Consider the following 20,410-nt stretch of genomic DNA (forward strand, 5'->3'; position numbering starts at 1 on the left):
AAGAAGAAGATTCCCGCGTAAATTACTTCCCTTGTGCCGTAAAAAAATATATCAACATGGCTTCGTCGCGAAACTGCCGAAAGCGCCGTCATTCCCCTGTAAACTACAAACAATTTAATGAAACTGGAAGAACACCATCGTCTGTATCGACTGAAAGCACAGACGACGCAAAAAAAGCCGATTTTGAGAGTGGGAGTACGTCGGGCTACAAGAAAGCCAAGGAGCGCCCTAGTTCACCATTTCCCGATGGCAATGCCAATGGCTCTACGGGGTCTCCGTGTAAAGGAACAGAAGAAACTAATGATAGCAGTACGTTTGAAAAGAACGAACAGACTAATAATTGTAAGACCACTAATGGTGCGAGCACTGCCACAGGTACTGAGTTTGACGATGGCTTACCAAGATTTTACAGTAGACCTAGGAATGAGAGATTAAAACCAATGTATGACACATATTTTTCGAGCGACACAGATGATAACGACAGGGACGATGATGTTGTGTCAAATTCAAACAATGAGACTGACGGCAAGCTCCAGACGGGCAACGCAGAAATGGATGTTGAAGACAACTATCAATCTCATGCAGAAAAGATCCAAGAACCAAGCATCACAGTCAATGCTGATAAACTGTCTGTTGGTTCTGCAGGTACATTTCACTCTTTTGCATCTTCTAGTTTCGCTTAATTTATGGTGTCAGGTTAGTCCAAATAATTATGAGTCTTACACTGTTACATTGTATGACCTCTGGCAAGGCTATTTTAATTTTTTTCTGGGACGCCTTAATTCCTACAACGTCCTAGTTGTAGGAAGGCGTCCCAGAAAAAAATGAAATAGCCTTGCCAGACGTCATAATCATTTGGACTAGTGTCAGGTATGTCATTAGTCCAAATATATATTTACGTCTTGGAAGGCTATTTTAAATTTCTGCTTTGACGCCTCCCTGCGACGATGTAACAGGTTGGGAACAAACCCCCTGAATGGTGATTATACCTGTATAGAGGGATAATCCTTCTTTAAAGGTATAATGATATCCTTCTATAGAGGAGTATTTTTGTTTACACTGGATTTAAAGCAAATTAGGGCAAAATGGCATTTTCTAGTTATATTGGCTATAATCTCTAGCATTATGCATCAACATATGCACTTTACTTAAAATTGGGATGACCAGTTTTCTGCTAAAGTGACAAAACTTGCAATATATTGTATACCTATCTGAACACCTGATCAACAACAAAAGGAATAGTTGACCTTTAAATTTCATGTTAAAGATAGATAATTGTATCCCTCTATACAGGTATAATCACCATTTAGAGGGTTAACTTTGTTCCCAACCTGTGTAAGGCGTTAAGGAAAAAATATAATAGCCTTTCAAGATGTCATAATTTATATTTGGACTAGTATGTCATTACCAATATCATATACCCTTTACTTTAGAACAATTTCTGTGTCTGGAGCATACCTGCCAACCCTCCTGTTTTGAGTAGGAGTGTCTCCTGCTCAAATGACGAAAATCAAGAAATCTCCCGCTTGCCGAGACCATCCCGAGCGGGAGTTTAGAATCTCCCGCTTTTAGATATTTTAACCTTGATTAACAAGTCAACATTAATTACGTTTTTGTGTCACTGATGAGGGGTGTTGTTACCTGTAAATCACAGACCATGTGAAAGTAAATGGCTTTGCTTGACCATGTTGACAGCTTGGGTGTCAAACATTATTAAGTACTATTTAATGATCATTAACGACTTTTGCTTCAAGATTTGTAAACAATTCAAAGAAATTTAGGGTTACTTCCCCTGATTAATCCTGTTTTAAGTTTTCATTTTTAAAATAATGTGAATTGATAAAACAACATAAACTAAATACAAATTCAACTAAGAATCAGAAAAGGATGGCAATTAAATGATTTTGTATGCCTTAAGATAAAAAAAATATTGTGTCAAGAATTTGATCACAATCCAAATTCAGAGCTGTATCAAGCTGATTGTTGTGTCCTTTGTCCCAACTGTTTAGGGTTTGACCTCTGCGGTCATATAAAGCTGGGCCCTGGGGAGCACCTGGTTGGTTATTATCTTGGATATTATTAAAGATGGAGATACATTTTGTGTAAGTGTAAAAAGCAATAATGTTCAGCAAAGTAAGATCTACATGTAATTAAGTCAACATGACCAAAATAGTCAGTTGACCCCTCATCAAGTAATTGCCCTTTATAGTCAATTTTTAACAATTTTTTGGTCATTTTTTGTAATCTTTTTCAAAAATCTTCTCCTCTGAAGCTACTTGGACAAATTCAACCACTTGTCCTCAATCATCATTTATAGGGTATCTAGTTTTAAAAATGTCCTATGACCCTGCCAAGATAAGTACATAGGATAAAATGCAGGTTTTGGCTCATATCTCTGAAACCAAAGCATTTAGAGAAAATTTGTTATGGATAAATTGGTTCATTAGGTCAAGATCTATCTGCCATGAAATTTTCAGACCAAACGGGCAACTTTTTGTTGGGCTGCTGCCCTTGAATTGGTAATTTTAAGCAACCATCATGGCTTCTTAAAATTTCTTTTCATATATGTTTAATTTTCTGTACAGCTGCATGCTCTATTTTTTAGGAACTTCAGGTGTAGCTGGTAGTTCATCAGAACATTGGAGGACATTGGGTAATAAAATTTATGTCACTGCCTCCAAAAACCTTAGTCCATTTATTCAGAAAGAACGACTGACGAAAGCTTCAGGACACTACTACAAAGCTTTGAATTTCAGTCAATCAGAAGGAGATAAAGTGTCGGGTAAATATGAATAAAGGAATACAGGGGTAGTATTAAATTGACCTGAACAGCATGGTGTCAAAATATCACACTTATACATGTACCTAGGGTGCTATAAACAGTTTCGTATAAAAAAAAACTAGGGGTTATTTCCCGAATAAAAATAACCATGGAGGGGAAACCCCTGTTTATTTACTCAATTGGTGAAAAAGTATCATGTTTTTTGTATTTGATTGTAAAAATTAGTTAATTAGCTTTCAATTAAAACAGGTTGAGTGATTGAAATAATTTTAAAAATTATATCAACTTTACATGTTTTGAGGGGAGACAACACTGTAAACATCCTGTTTTTTTGGCAGTGAAAATTGAAAACTTATTTGCAGCCACTGTAGCTCTTTTTGGAGCAGGAGACCGTACCCTGTAACAAGATTTTTGTCGAGCCTGCAACTTTTGTTGCAGAAAGCTCGACATAGGGATAGTGATCGGCAGCGGCGTGGGTGTTACATGTAGCTAACTTTTTTAAAGCTTTATATTTTAGAAGGTGGAAGACCTGGATGTTTCATACTTTGTATATAGATGCCTCATGTTAGGAAGTTTCCGTCAGTCACATGTCAAATGTCCTTGACCTCATTTTCATGGTTCAGTGACCACTTGAAAAAAAAGTTCAGATTTTTTGTAATGTTGAAATCTCTCTTATTATAAGTAATAGGATAATTATATTTGGTATGTGCGTACCTTGCAAGGTCCTCATGCCCATCAGACAGTTTTCACTTGACCTCGACCTCATTTCATGGATCAGTGAACAAGGTTAAGTTTTGGTGGTCAAGTCCATATCTCAGATACTATAAGCAATAGGGCTAGTATATTCGGTGTATGGAAGGACTGTAAGGTGTACATGTCCAACTGGCAGGTGTCATCTGACCTTGACCTCATTTTCATGGTTCAGTGGTTATAGTTAAGTTTTTGTGTTTTGGTCGGTTTTTCTCATACTTTATGCAATAGATCTACTATATTTGTTGTATGGAATAATTGTAAGGTGTACATGTTAGCGGGCAGATGTCATCTGACCTTGACCTCATTTACATGGTTGAGTGGTCAAAGTTAAGTTTTTGAGTTTTGGTCTTTTTATCTAATACTATATGCCATAGGTCAACTATATTTGGTGTATGGAAATATTTTATGATCTATATGTCAGTCGCACAGGTTTTATTTGACCTCAACCTCATTTTCACGGTTCATTGCTCAGTGTTAAGTTTTTGTGTTTTGGTCTATTTTTCTTAAAACTATAAGTAATAGGTCAACTATATTTGTTGTATGGAAGCATTGTTAGCTGTACATGTCTGTCTGGCATGGTTCATCTGACCTTGACCTTATTTTCATGGTTCATTGGTCATTGTTTAGTTATCTTGGTTAATATTAAGTTAATGTGACAGTTTTTAATAAAGCTTTATACTTAGGACTATCAACATAATATCAATGATTAGTAAAGAAGGCGAGACATTTCAGCGTGTGCACTCTTGTTTTTGAAAGGCCAGGTAAAAACCTACAAATTTCATACAGTTTTGATTGTGTAAAATGTGCATGTATCATGTCTTCATGGGTGTGCATATGACCTGGTTTTAAGTTTTTTATGTTCAAACTAGACCTTTTTTCCCCATGTTCATTGGATGGAATATTTTTAATACATTAAAAGTATACATTATTTTTATTTCATTATAAATTAGAGATATTCTGATTCCAGTGATATCTAGTTTTATACAAGTATCTTTATTAATCAGTCCACCACTAAGGGTCACTTATTCATGATCCCTCAAAATGTTGATTGCACCCCTAATGAAAATACTATCATGACTGTGTAGATTTAGAAATTTGTGCTTGCTTTTATTTGTGTAACTAGTGAAAAAAATCCCAAATATAAAATAAATTATTGTCAATTTGTAATTTCCGAAAATACTTCATACAAAATGAAATAACATTGAATAATAATATAAAAAGACATCTAATATGTTAATTATATAATAAGAATGTGAAGTACTAAATATGTATCACCATGTCTCCTCAAACAATTAGAAGCAAATAGATTGTTTTGAATTAATGCAAAAATTGCTACATCTGGTTTGCACAAGGTCACCTAATACTTTCAAAAAGATCATGCATGTACCAGTATGAAGTTGTAATCAATTGAAATTAAATATAAACATTTCAAGGGTTATAACTCTAGTAAGATGTCATCAAATGGTTTTGAATTGAAAGTACCATTTTTTTCTTTCAAAATCCCAAATATTCTCCTTAAGAAAATGTTGTAGTAAAAATCAATTGTCAGAAGTCTTTTTTTGTATTTGATTTATCTATATAGTCTCCTGTCTGCTGGACATGATATACATCTTTTATGTAGATATGAAAACAAGTACAAATCACAAAATCATGGACTCAGCAACATTTGCTTTTACATGGCTCTTAGGCTTTGATTGTACGTGTGCTTAACCTGTTAACTAATATCTTTTATATTCTATTATAAATATTTTTTTTTTATTTCAGCTTCTAAAAATCTTGGCATGGTATCTTGGCGCATAGCAGAATTGGAGAACAGACTTTCAACCATGACATATTTCTTTAAAGAAGCTTTTAAATATTTTTCATTCTCTTGGAGAGACTCCTCCAATGGTGTCAAACCGCAGAGTTGGCGTGATGGTGTATTTGCAAATGCAACTGCATGTTTAGAGTGTTTTAAATTGAAAATAGCTGATGTAAATATAGATGAAAGATTAAAAATGTACAATGACATAATTGAGAGTGTCAGAATCGAAAATGTAAAATGTAGTGTTTATATTGAGTTAGGGAATTGTTTGTTTCATCAAGCTGTTTATGCTTTACAGAACAATGACTTTAAGAAAGCTATTTATGTATTAAAAGAAACATTTTTTCCTCTAAATGAAACCAAAAGAATTGGAAAAGGAGTAACAGTAATTGAGGCTGAGGCAAGAATTTTAGAAGAGGATGTTTTCATGCATTCTTGCATGGCTGAGTCAATACAGGCAAGAGAGATAGGTAAGAAACATTTACTAGGTACATAAACGATGCACATTGACTTTAAATAAAACTTTTGACTTAACTTTTACTAACCTGCTTTGCGTCATTTACATGTAATAGGCCCAAATATAAATTTTGTACTTTTGTATAAATTTGTAGGTTTACTACAAATGTACAATCATGAACAAAGGAAGATAACTCCAACTAAAATTGTTAACATGCCAAGCAAAATACAATTCAATGTTAAATTTAAAAATTCACAAATATCAAAATGAAAGCAATCTTTACCTTTCAGTTTTCATAAGCACTTTGATTTTGAATTACTATTTTATTCAGATTAGTTAAATGCAAAATACTGGTAAATGTATGAATCTTTTGAAATCCAACTTGTTTATGTTTATGTTTTTGTATTTAAATGTTAATCAATGATCAATCACAATAAATTGAATTCATTTAATTTTAAGGAAGTTTTAAAAGTAATAAGGCCTAAATTAAAATATTGTTTGTTTGCCCTTTTCCGACCCTATGTTTTGAAACAGGGTAGATCGGAAGGTAAAATATTTTATTTTTTGTTATGGGTAGGCAGGTAGGTATAATATTTCATAGATACGAAATCTGCATGATGTTATTATGGTTTGTATTGCTATTGTTTAAGTATGATTTTGCTAATAAGATTCTGTGACTTTTAGTATAATAGTCCCAGGAAGTTTTGAAAAAAAATTGTCATGTAGACATGGTAGAATGTGAAGTTAATTCATATATGCACTACTTAATTTTGTTTTCAAATATCAAAATACAGGGCTTTGCGGCATATTTTCAACTTTTATATGCCTGGAACTTTTAGGAGTTTATACTTACACTAATTAATAATATTCTGTACTACTTACCGTGTACGCATACCTCGACCTAAAGGTTTTCTGTAAAAGATAACTTTGTCCTGGTAAAATATGTCGTGGCAGACATACATTACTAGTAGAAAAAGTCCCTATAGAGTGTTTAAATTATGTGTGTGCCTGTGTTTCCAATAAAAATGCTATAAGACTTGAAACTCAATTGTCATGTACATGTATATTACATTGCATGTTTATAAATGATCTGTATGGAAAAACTTGGCGATTTTGCTGCCAAATATTCTCCACTTTACAGACCTTTGGTTCATGTAAGATATAAATAATATATCAATGCTGGTCGAAGGCATCGTTAACATAATCATTCTGATTTCTACATAGGATACAACGTCTGTTTACAAGATATTTTGTACACACGTTGATAAGTTTGTGTTAAACGAGTATAAAGACACACAGTAATGTTCGTCATATCATGATTTCAAAGCTTTCAACATCGATTCAAACAAATGCTTTGAAACTTCAAATGCAAGTGTTCATGTCAAATGCTCAAGTGATACCAAACAGACTAGATCGTATACAGGAAAGATAAAACCAAAGGATTGCGGAAAAAAAATTTGAGCAGAAAATACAAATAAAAGATTGTTGGTAGGAACGAAAAATTAAAATAAAATAAAATCTTGCTGGTAAATACAAATAAAAGATTTTCAGGCGGAAGGAATTTATAGGGTTGGTCGGTAAAGGTCAAACAAACAATATTTTAATTTAAGCCTAATCATTCGCATAGTTTAAGGTATACACCTAAAAACTGATCACTGTATTCATAAAGTATTGCAATGCAGGTGTATTTGAACTTTCAGGGGATGGTATATTTAGGAAAGTTTTATTAGATGAAGAAAAGCTTAACATGGACATGGTGTACGAGATGATTGACTGGTACAAACAAGCCATTCTACGTACCCGAGAGGTGACAGAGGTAGAATTAGAGGCTATTGCACTCAGTAGGATGGGCAGAGTATATGACAAAATACTTAAGCTTAAGTACAAGGCTAAAGAGTACCTGATGAGGTCAATACAGTTGGCACATTCTATGCATCCAAGGACATTCCATGGAGAAGGTATGTTATGATGACTGTTTTCTTGATCTTGATCTGGTTTGACAACAATTTGTATGCAGTTAAGCTGCATTATGTGAGCACCCTAGATTTGTGTTCTACCCAATAAATGCTGAGATACTCGCTGTTGTTATTATCTAGCTGGCTTCTATGTTATATATAACTAATTGAACACTTTTTTAATACTTTTAATTCTGGATAACAAAAAATCTGACCAGAAAACCTTAAATGATCGTCGAATCACCCAAAAGTTTTGAAGTTGCACAAAGGAAGTAGTGCTCATTAGGAATCCTTGTGTAGTTTATTATTGCCTGTGCTTTTGGCTATGATAAAGAACAATTGTATGAAATATTTAATCCCCAAAAATCTCTTAAGACAAGTAGTTTAGATTTTCCAAATGGCAAAAGTCGTAGGAATATTGTTTGTCATCAAGTACAACTACGTCAGTAGTCTATTATATAATAAGTTCAACTGTTCATGCTGTTGGCGGCAATTTCAAATAATTAGAAGACGAAATTTTTGTATCTTTTCAATTTGGAGGCAGGGGTTCAAATAAGCGGTGGTTCGAGGTCCGCGACCTTCCACTTTTGCAAGCGGAATTCGGACTTGTTAACCCTACCCCCTCCCGTTTTATAACTTAGAAACTGATGAGATCCCAAACCCTAAACCATACATTCTCATGTATGGGACAATATAACTAATCAAATGAAATATAGAGGGAGTCCCTGGGGTCACCCACCCTTTCCTGTTTGGAAACTTATGAAGTGGTCGAGATCCCCATCCCTAAACACAATATATATTCAAGTATGGGACAATATATAATTAATCAAATGGAATATAGAGGGAGTCCCTGCAGTTGTCCCACCCCCTCCCATTTGAGAATTTGGAAATGGTCGAGATCCACGCCCCTTAACCATACATACTTATGTATGGGACTATATAACAAATCAAATGAAATATAGGGGGAGTCCCTGGAGTCACCCACCCCCTCCTGTTTGATAACTTGGAAACGGTCGAGATCCCAACCCCTAAACCACATATATTCAAGTATGGGACAATATAATAAATCAAATAAAACATAGGGGAAGTCCCTGGAGTCACTCACCCCCTCCTGTTTGATAACTTTGAAACGGTCAAGATCCCAACCCCTAAACCACATATATTCCTGTATGGGACAATATAACAAATAATTTACATTTACTATGGGCAGGTCAGTCAGACCTCACCTTTGATGATTGATGAGACCTGTAGTAGTGAACATTTGTCTGATTTGTGTCTCATAACTTTTGTACTATAGAACACAAACTCAGTTTTCTTTCCATGGAAACAAGTCCATTCATACTATTTCATGTTCGTACTCAGTCAAACTGTACTACTAGCAGTCAACTTAAACCAATGTTAACTACAAGTAGAACAACTGCAATCATCGGAACTTGTACCACTGCAGACTCACCATAAAAAATATACATTGATATATATGCATTGCTTTAGAAACCTTGAGAACATATAAATTATTTGCCTTAATAATTAATTTATTAGATAAACATAAATGTACTATATATGAATGTTTAATGTTGAAGGAACATTGCCACAGTTTTCATAATTACATTTGCCTTGGTTTTTGGTTAACTGCCTTCAGCGTTTACAGCGCTTTGATTCGTGTAATCAGCTATTGAAAAGAAAAGAATGTCAACAATGAAAAAGTGAACAAGGATAAACCATTTGGTTGACTTATCCTATATATCCACCAAAAATTCATTCTTGTATAGGTTAAAAGGACGATAAACATGCATACTTTTTAACCTACAATATGAAATTAAACAGACCAATAAAAAAAATCTAATTACTTATGGTCATAATTTATTACCTTAATTAATGTTTAAATCAGGTAATCATGGTAATATGACCGTCTGCAGTTTTTGGAGGAATCATCCATCAATAGACCACTTTCGAGTTCATCCGTCACCGGAAAAAACTCGTCAATTATACGCGCCTTTATGACGTCCTTTATGACGTCATTTACCAGATAGAGGGGGTCGCCTGTATCCCTGCACTATTTACGTTCATCAAGCGTCTTGGTGATCGTCATTGTGCAGGATAAACTAGAAATAATGGTTGTTTTGTAGGTACTTAATGACAATTCCCTAATGACATCAATGCTGATTGTCAATTTTGAGAATTCAATTTGTCGTATAATTCGTACAATATAGAATTATAGTTTTCCAACCACTCGCTCAACATTGGAATGGAAGTGACGACGCCCCTAAACGCACAAATGACGTTCACTAAAACCAGAGTTTTTGACGGAAATGCATCGAACTCGAAAGTTGTCTATTGAATGACATTTAGACAAAAATACACACAAAATGATGAAACATATTATCGAGTCTTTGCATTGTCAATTGTTTATTTTAGATTCTTTTTGTCCATATGATAATAATGATATGATATTCTAAAAAAAACTGTCATTTGATAAAGGTGAGAATATTGTAGCACTAATATTTATTTTTTCAGACTGGTTTAAGGAATGTAGTGACATATTAGAACGGTACCAGAAAGAAACAGTCCAAGAAGAAGATAGCAAATGGCAGAAAGAGAAAGAAGAGCTGATGAAGGAACTCTCAAAAGAAATGAAAGATATTGAAAAGAATGACAAAAAAGACTCAGAAGATTTTTTGAAGTTTGTATATAGAGTTTTTCCACCAAAAAATCCAGAACATAAATTACTCGGTATTCCACGCAAGAAAGGAGTACATTTAGAATCACCAGTATTGAAAAAAATTCTACAAAAAGCTATAGTGCATTTTCACCCTGATAGGGTAAATGCTGATAAACACGGAAAAGCCTGGAAAGTTATTGCTGAGGAGATCACTAAGTGTCTAACCAGAAGATATGAATGTTTAAAGTGAGCTTCTTCAACTGTTGATTATATTTCAATGAATGATTGACAGTTATGAGAGTTGATTGAATATTTAACATCAAACAGTAGAATATGGGGTCACTTGTTCAAAAAGTAAAGCTGTATGTTTATGAACATTTTGAAAGTTTTAACATTATGTGAATTTTTAGTTCTTCATCAGACAAAAGAAGTAGAAAATATTTAGTGCTGTAATTTTATGAACATTTTGAAAGTTTTAAAATTATGCGAGTTTTTAGTTCTTAATCAGACAAAAGATGTAGAAGATATAGTGTTTGATGAGTTTTTAGTTCTTATCAGACAAGAGTCATAGTGCTGAAATACTACTGGTTTACAGTTCAGAATTTCATTTTTATGTTGAGGTCATTTTTGATCATGCTTGTTTTTGTACTTTTTAAAAACTATTCACTGTATTATCCTGTGTAATATTTTGCATGACATTTTTGCATGGTTTTTTTTATATAACCTCACAGGTTGTCTGTATATTTTTATTGTTGTGCAAATTCAGAATAAAAATTCTCATCTTTACTGCCGTATCAACAGAAAGCAAGCTAGTCCACTGTCATCCTGTAATAGGTTATAATAACTAAAGTTTTAAATTCTACCTAGTCGAATAGTTGATTAATCGATATCTTAACCTTAAAGGCTACATTTCCTAATACAAATCACACCTGAAGGTGTGTCTTTTTTTCAATTGTTGGTAAAGCTAAATAAAAAAAAATTGTTTACTATTACAGCTGTTATCTTAATACAAGCAAGTTAAAGGTTTGGTTTGCTCACTTGCTTGCTTTGTTTGTATTAAGGTTTGCTCAAGCATTGTAATTAAGATTGACATCTGCAAACAATATAAGTAGGCAGAGTTAAACCTGTATATGCGTAAATTTGATTATTTGATAATGTCCAATCAAATTTAAATATAATTTATACAAGTTAAACTATGCCTTTTTACTTTGTTTTCAGATGTCTAAATTACAATGCTTCAGCAAACATTAATATAAACAAAGGCAAGTAAGCAAACCAAACCTTAACTTGCTAACATTAGGATAACAGCTGTAACATAATATTAGATGCATTTTCTTTGTGATTGTAAATAGTTTTACTGTAGTTTTCAATGTAGAATACCTTAACATCAGCATGATCAGTAAATGTGTTCATTCAAATTTGGAAGAAGAAAATAATGGTGAAATATATAACAGCCATCATGGCATATGCACTGGGGGGAAAAAATATGAATTTATTCTTTTTTAAAAACATTGTAGTTTTATTTTTTAAAAGCCAAGAATTTTTTTAATAATTCTAATACCTCTAGATCTACTGGCATGCAACTGATTTTAATATAATTTTACATACATCAATGTGAGGTTACATAACCCTTATAGGAACACTTTCAGGATTTCAAATGACTGTGCATGTGCATTGTATTTTTAACTTGTTATTACATTATTTAGAATCAGTATTACATATGAAGTTGTTTGATATTTTTATTTAGAATTAGTATTAAATATGTACCTTTATGCTATTTCAATCTGATTCAAAAGAAATTAGATCTTTCACTTTGATCTCATAGAAATGTTTGCACCTCATTAAAAATGTAATCATTTCCAGTAAGGGGACATGTTGGATGATCTTTTATGTAATTTTTTAATCAGAAAATAATTTTAAGGGACATGCTGCAATAAGATTTCCCACAAACATAGTTTAAGTCATTTTCGTCTTTTTAATGATTATGTTTTATCAACTTCGGTTTATGAAATAAATTAAACACAGTAATAAAATAATGAAAATTAAATGCTTTGCTAAGTTGATGAATGAATGTGGTCAGTGTATTTAACTGGAACCACTTAAAAAGATATTTAGTTTCTGTACAATATTCAAATCTTGTCATTGACTGAATCTTTTTTGTAAACAAAAAGGAAACTTTTGCATGGAATTATGTGATTAGATGCTGTAAGGTCATTGTTCATAACCCCTTATTGGATGTCTTCAAATCTTACATGAATTACAAACAAATCTAATGAAACAAAGTGAAAGATGTGACTTAAATGAGATTGCTGCTTTTTATGCCCCACCTACGATAGTAGAGGGGCATTATGTTTTCTGGTCTGTGCGTCCATCAGTCCGTTCGTTCGTTCGTCCGTCTGTCCCGCTTCAGGTTAAAGTTTTTGGTCGAGGTAGTTTTTGATGAAGTTGAAGTCCAATCGACTTCAAACTTGGTACACATGTTCCCTATGATATGATCTTTCTAATTTTAATGCCAAATTAGAGATTTTACCCCAATTTCACGGTCCACTGAACATAGAAAATGATAGTGCGAGTGGGGCATTCGTGTACGGAGGACACATTCTTGTTTTTAATGTAGAATTAGTATTAGTTATTGTGTTACTTGAAGAAGTTGATGAAAATCCTTTTGAGTAACCTTGGTGTGCATGTGCATATACATCTTGGTGTCTGTTTGGTCAATAATCATGCAACCTTGTTGGTATGTATATCTATTGTATTTAGTGTTGTTTTTCAAGAGCATTAGTTGATCCATGTTTCATGGTTTGAAAACCTTTGGGTGGTTAACATCTTAGTAATAGAATCATATAAAGTTGTCATTGTGGGAATTTAAAAATTTTGTGTCGATGAAAAATCTTAGCTAGTCAATATTATATTTATATACAACATTTTATTACTGAAAGTGATTTATAGTATGACACACTGTTTATTAATGATGAACAAATGTTGACCTCTGTATATCATGAGGGTTTTAACGTTGTTCATCTTGTTGGAATGCTTGTTGGCATATTCCACGTTTTTATTCACACTTTATATGTATCTCGGGTAAAAAGTCTTTGTTTTCCATTTAATCAGCTCTACATATTATGCAGAATGAGTCAAACTTTGTATGCATGGATTATCTGTACTCTTTAGTTAGAAATAGTGTTGTTTCCTTTTAAATTGTTTTTAGAATTTATCTTAGATAAAGGTAAATCAGTTAGACTGATAATTTTCATACATGTTTAACAACTTGATTGCTTATTAATGTGTGCATCTAGTCATAGGGATTATTTGTGATAATCTTATGTATCAGAATTAAATTGTTATTCACTGTATTGTTCGAACTATACAGATGTATTAGGTGTTTTAGCTGACCTAATGAGATATTTTCTCATTTCTTGGTGTCTGTTAACATTCAACATTTTTCTTTGAAACCACTTGGCCAGTTGAAACTTAGATTTGTCACTACTGTTAAGTTTGAAGTTTGTTCCATGTTTTCTTGCCATTGAACTGTTATATGGCTGCCATTACTAAAATAGTTAATGGTATTTGTCAATAATTTGACAACTGCAAAATAAGGAGACTGACAGAGAGATAAATTCCAAATTTTGATACAGGAAAAAACAATCTTCTACAGTATAGTTAGGTGTGTTTTTTGCACAGTTCTTGTGCATAGAATAGATATGGGCATATATTTTTGTGTAATTTTAATATTTAATTTGTGTCATATATTTTGTTCTCTTTATCAACATGGCAGCCATGACTAAAAACAACATTCATTTGATAAAAATTTGTAATGGTGAAAATGTGACTGACTCAAACTCAGACTTTATTTTGTTTAGTTTCATTATGTTTTCAAAGATATATCCACATATGGAAGGATGGATCAATGTTTTCTATTTCAATGTAGTATTATAATGCATTAAACAATCCAAAAATTTTATTTAGTTCATTTCTTGTTTGAATTTGTAACAAGTACCAACAGTGGTAATGGTATATTTTCATATTTTTAAACAAATTTTAAAGGATGCTTTGAAGTTGGTTTCTATGACTATGCATACACATCCACCTTCCCATCCCCACCCTCCCAAAAAATGTTTTCAAATTTATGGAAGCGTAAGAAGTGTGCAGTTTATCTTTTCACCAAAAGAAACACATTCTAAGATCACTGATTTTCATATGTTAATCAATTTTATGCCCTCACCTTAGTAGAGGGGACATTAAGTTTTACCCTTGTCCTTTGGTGCCAAAGTTGGTTTCCGTTCTCTAACTTAAGGTTGCCTCAACCAAATGCTATGAAACTTGTACACAATGCTTATTACCACAAAACACAGATCAAGTTTGAATTTTGGTGGGGCCACTTATACTGTTCTAGAGTTTTGCCCTTTTACAAATGGAAAAAATGTATTCTGTTCTCTAACTTTAGTTTGCCTTGACCAAATGTCATGAATGTTATAAAACTTATACACAATGTTTATAACCTCAAAACACAGATCAAGGCTGAATTTTGGTGGCTTCACTTATACCATTCTAGAGTTATGCCCCTTTACAAATGGAAAAATTGCTGAATTTTTTGTTTCCGTTCTCTTACTTATAAATCAGTTTAACTCAACCAAATATATATGAAACGTATACACAATGCTTATTACCACAAAACACAGATTAGATCAGATCAAGTTTGAATTTTGGTTGCACGACTAATACCTTTCTAGAGTTATACCCCTTTACACATGTCATCACTTTTGATGACTAGGAGTTATTTCCCTTTGTAACGTTAGGTGCAAGCAGGGGCACCGTCTGTGTGCTGTGGACACATTCCCCACATTTTTCTTTTAATTTTGCGGTTGAAATCTTTAATGCTTCTAATATACCAAAACTATAAACTTGTAGCAAAAACTAGAAACTTGAAACTAAAACATTCTAGTATGATTGCTGATTAAACATCAAATGATGAAGATGTAAACTTGTAAGGCATGCCAACTTGTAACCATTGGTAATAAGTGTATAGCCTCCAACATCTGCAAAACCTATACCAACTGAAGTTTTGATCTTGTGAATGAATTCATTCAGGATAAGCTATAACGGTACTTGTAATGTGTTGGCTTTCAAGTTCAGGACTCCCCTCCCTCATTTCATAATCCTATTGACACCTGAGTCGTTCTTCTCCTTACATTTGATGACAGCTTACACTCTCTGGTTCATTTAGCTAAAAGAAAGTTTCGTTGAATGCTTTGACAAAAATAATAAAAGTATGGTGCTTTGTATAATATGCACTGAAGAAAATTTCATGAACTTATAAGTTAACAGGTTAATACTAGTATAAGTTTAATAACCAGTAACAATAGTTTAATATAGAAGCAAAAAGGTAGCATATTAATTCAGTGATAAATAATAATTATGCTTTTTTTTTCATTTTTATACGACCGCAAAAATTTTAATTTTTTGGTCGTATATTGCTATCACGTTGGCGTCGTCATCTGCGTCGTCGTCGTCGTCGTCGTCCGAATACTTTTAGTTTTCGCACTCTAACTTTAGTAAAAGTGAATAGAAATCAATGAAATTTTAACACATGGTTTATGACCACAAAAGGAAGGTTGGGATTGATTTTGGGAGTTTTGGTCCCAACATTTTAGGAATAAGGGCCCAAATAAGCATTTTCTTGGTTTTCGCACTATAACTTTAGTTTCAGTGAATAGAAATCTATGAAATTTTGACACAAGGTTTATGACCACAAAAGGAAGGTTGGGATTGATTTTGGGAGTTTTGGTTCCAACAGTTTAGGAATTAAGGGCCAAAAAAGGGCCCAAATAAGCATTATTCTTGGTTTTCGCACAATAACTTTAGTATAAGTAAATAGAAATCAATGAAATTTTAACACAAGGTTTATGACCACAAAAGGAGGGTTGGGATTGATTTTTGGAGTTGAGGTCTCAACAGTTTATGAATTAGGTGCCAAAAAGGGGCCCAAATAAGCATTATTTTTGGTTTTTGCACCATTACTTTAGTATAAGTAAATAGAAATCTATGAAATTTAAACACAAGGTTTATGACCATAAAAGGAAGGTTGGGTTTGATTTTGGGAGTTTTGGTCCTAACAGTTTAGGAATAAGGGGTCCAAAGGGTCCAAAATTAAACTTAGTTTGATTTTAACAAAAATTGAATCCTTGGGGTTCTTTGATATGCTGAATTTAAAAATGTACTTAGATTTTTAATTATTGGCCTAGTTTTCAAGTTGGTCCAAATGGGGGTCCAAAATTAAACTTTGTTTGATTTCATCAAAAATTTAATAAATGGGTTCTTTGATATGCCAAATATAACTGTGTATGTAGATTCTTAATTTTTGGTCCAGTTTTCAAATTGGTCTACATTAAGGTCCAAAGCGTCCAAAATTAAACTAAGTTTGATTTTAACAAAAATTAAATTCTTGGGCTTATTTGATATGCTTTATCTAAATATGTACTTTGATTTTTAACCGGATTTTTGTGACAAAAATATCGGTTATTGATTTGGGGATGTACGGCGGGCGGCCGGCCGGCCGGGCGGGCGGCAATCAAATGTTGTCCGTGCATTAACTCATGAACCGTTCACCCAAAGCTTTTAAAATTTTAATATGTTATTACTGACAACTATACAAAGGTCAAGTTCAATAATGGCGATTTTGACTTTTACCGTTCAGGAGTTATGGTTCTTGAAAGATTGAAAAATGGAGTTGTCCGTGCATTTACGCATGAACTGTTCTACCAAAGCTTCCCAAATTTTAATATGTTGTTACTAATGAAAGAATGGAGGTCAAGTTCAATAATGACGAATTTGACTTTTACCGTTCAGGAGTTATGGTTCTTGAAAGATTGAAAAATGAAGTTTCCAGTCGTGTCCGTGCATTTATGCATGAACTGTTCTACCAAAGCTTCCGAAATTTTAATATGCTGTTACTGATGACAAAATGGAGGTCAAGTTCAATAATGACGATTTTGACTTTTACCGTTCAGGAGTTATGGTTCTTGAAAGATCGTAAAATGGCGTTTCCATTCAGGTTGTTGCATTTACTCATGAACCATTCAATCTAAGCTTTTCAAATTTTAATATGTTGATACTGATGACAAAATGGAGGTCAAATTTGATATTGACGATTTCCACTTTCACCATTCATCAGTAATGGTTCTTGTGATATAGCCAGGACACAAATAAATGTTAATAAATCCGGTTTGCTGTCGTTGTGACAGCCTCTTGTTGATTATGGGCCCAGTTTTCAAGTTGGTCCAAATCAGGATTCCATATCAAGTATTGTGCAATAGCAAGAAATTTTCAATTGCACAGTATTGCACAATAGCAAGAAATATCTAATTGCACAATATTGTGCAATAGCAATTAATTTTCAATTGGAGTTATCTTTCTTTGTATAGAATAGTAGTTGATAATATATGTTGGAAATTTGCCAGACATGACTATGATGTCATTTTCTACTTTTATTTGCCAATAACTTTATGTAAATAACTTCATTGGAAATTTGCCAATATAAAATGTTGCTGATGAAGCTTTTTTTCCTTATCTTATCTAAAATGTTTTTAGATAATGTATGTTGGACATTTGCCAGACATGACTATGATGTCATTTTCTATTTTTATTTGCCAATAACTTTATGTAAATAACTTCATTGGAAATTTGCCAATATAAAATGTTGCTGATGAAGTTTTTTTTATTGTTTTATACAATAAACAATGTATATTCACTTTTACTACCAACCAATCTTTACCATTCAGTGATAACAAGCACTTTATTTTACATTAAATTTTTCTCATTTCAGATTTCATAAATAAAAAGAAAATTTCTTCAAACATTTTTTTGAGAGGATTAATATTCAACAGCATAGTGAATTGCTCAAAGGCAAAAAAAAGTAAAGTTCATTAGACCACATTCATTCTGTGTCAGAAACCTATGCTGTGTCAACTATTTAATTTTAGATTTAAAAAGTTTGAAGAAGAAATCTTTAATTGATTTGTAAAATCTTGACATTTGTTTTGTGTAAAAAAAAAACCATGTAATGTCAAAAATTTGATCACAATCCAAATTCAGAGCTGTATCACGCTTGAATGTTTTGTCCATACTTGCCCCAACTGTTCAGGGTTGGACATCTGCGGTCGTATAAAGCTGCGCCCTGCGGAGCACCTGGTTCAAAATGTTTAGGGGTTCATATGATGCGCAAATATGGTGTGAAAACATACATAAAGCTACGCTGCAGAACACTCGGTACATCGTCATTGTATATTTACAATATTCATTACTTTAATTAGATTATATATTTGCCATTTGAATTTAAACATAGTTTCGTCTACTAAAAAAAACTTTTTCAAAATTATTAAGCATTTATTCCTTTATCAAGTATATTGTGCTAGAAAATGCTAGCTCTGGAATATTAACTTGGGAGATAAAATAAATGAATGTAGTCAAATAAAATCTTTGAAGATTAAAGTCGTTGTCTTTTTTTAATGGACAGGTAAAATTAGCAGTACTGCTGACAATTCTAGGTGTAAACAAATATATCTATCTACCTGTGTCTGGTATCATTTTTCTAGGTTCAATGAAATAAACTGATATGAGAACAATCACCAGACTGAGTTCTTTAGTGTCGGAACATTATCTGTATCAGAAAATGTGAAGTGAACGAATTTAAAAATCGTTGTATCATTCTATTCTTATCAAAGCCTTCCATGACATACTAAAGCAATGTTGGCAGTGATTATGTTTTAACGGTAATTTTAATTGGTAACTTGTTTAATTTCGATTAGAAAGTTAAAATACGGTCGCATTGGACGAAAACAGTCATGATTGCAAATTTTTTTGATTTTCATTCTTAAATCATCCAAAATCTGTTCCCTCTTTGAACGAATTTGAAGACTGTGAATATGCCATGTACGGTAGTAATAAGGTTTGGAATTTCACTAGATTTTTCGACTACAAGAAAACAACAAGGACATATGATTCAATAAAATTGTCATAGATACCAGAATTGTGTACTCCAGGCGCGCGTTTCGTTTACAAAAGAATAACCAGTGACGCTCGAATAAAAAAGTTGAAAGGAAAAATAAAGTACGCAGATGGAGAGCATTGAGAACCCAAAATTCCTTAACGTTTTGTCGAATCTATTCTTGGGGTAGACTATCCTTAGTACATGTCATCACGTTGTAAATCATTTTAGTTTATGATTATATTGATCTATGATGATTGACAACATTTCTTAAAATCCCCATTGGCCAAGTCGAAACTGTATCGACTCCATTTTAAGCCGGCTGCAAACACACTCAAGTATCCTGGGTACTTGTTGTCTTCTGATAAATACCTGAATAATTATATTAAAAACGGTTAAGTCTATTTCAATATTGATTTACATAAGTATAAAACAAATTCCTTGGTTATGAAGAAGGATGAGTTTTCAACCTAATTATCCCCACCTCAAATTGTATATCCTCAAGACTCTGTGGTCTATTAAATGTGTTAACGTATACAAAAGGCTTGTTAAAATTTTGTTCTTCATTTTAAAAAAATGTTCTAAAATTAAACACTTTTATGTACACTTACAGTAAAGCTGGTTGCCTGAAAATCGTACATCTAATATCGGTCGTATTTTTTTTTTCTTTTCAATCTTATCCGATCATGACATTTCTAGCTTATATTCAATGGTCCATTTAAAGTTTTTGAAATAATGTCGTGATCGTCTCGCAGGTGCGAAGGTATGGGTTTCAAACACAGGCAAGTCAATCAAATATTCAACTTTGACTTCTGTAGGGTTTTTTTAAAGACTTTATGTGTGTGTAATAACAAAAGGGATAAACGAATTCATTTGTGTGGATGTTCTATTGCTTTTGTAATAATTTGATCTCCTTTAAATATATAAGTCTTTCGATTGTTTTTTTTTTATATTCATTTAAATATACTGAGGTGTGTTGCTGCAGGAGTTTGTGTTGCTACTTCACTTTGAGTTTTT

General features: G+C 32.8%; 1 protein-coding gene across 1 annotated transcript; it reads left to right on the forward strand.

The window, feature by feature from the left end:
* LOC143064141 (uncharacterized) lies at positions 1–10,731 on the forward strand. The gene is made up of 5 exons (XM_076236762.1): positions 1–645; positions 2,606–2,782; positions 5,300–5,809; positions 7,497–7,754; positions 10,266–10,731. The coding sequence occupies exons 1-5, from the start codon at positions 57–59 to the stop codon at positions 10,658–10,660; spliced, it is 1,929 nt and encodes a 642-aa protein (XP_076092877.1). The 5' UTR covers positions 1–56; the 3' UTR covers positions 10,661–10,731.
* The last annotated feature ends 9,679 nt before the right edge of the window (positions 10,732–20,410 follow it).

Source organism: Mytilus galloprovincialis, chromosome 2 (genome assembly GCF_965363235.1).
Source record: "Mytilus galloprovincialis chromosome 2, xbMytGall1.hap1.1, whole genome shotgun sequence".
Classification (NCBI taxonomy): domain Eukaryota; kingdom Metazoa; phylum Mollusca; class Bivalvia; order Mytilida; family Mytilidae; genus Mytilus; species Mytilus galloprovincialis.

Coding starts and splice junctions, on each gene's coding strand:
- LOC143064141 (XM_076236762.1), top strand. CDS start 57: ATGGCTTCGTCGCGAAACTGCCGAAAGCGCCGTCATTCCCCTGTAAAC. Junction 646..2,605: donor ACTGTCTGTTGGTTCTGCAG/GTACATTTCACT, acceptor TCTATTTTTTAG/GAACTTCAGGTGTAGCTGGT. Junction 2,783..5,299: donor AGAAGGAGATAAAGTGTCGG/GTAAATATGAAT, acceptor TTTTTATTTCAG/CTTCTAAAAATCTTGGCATG.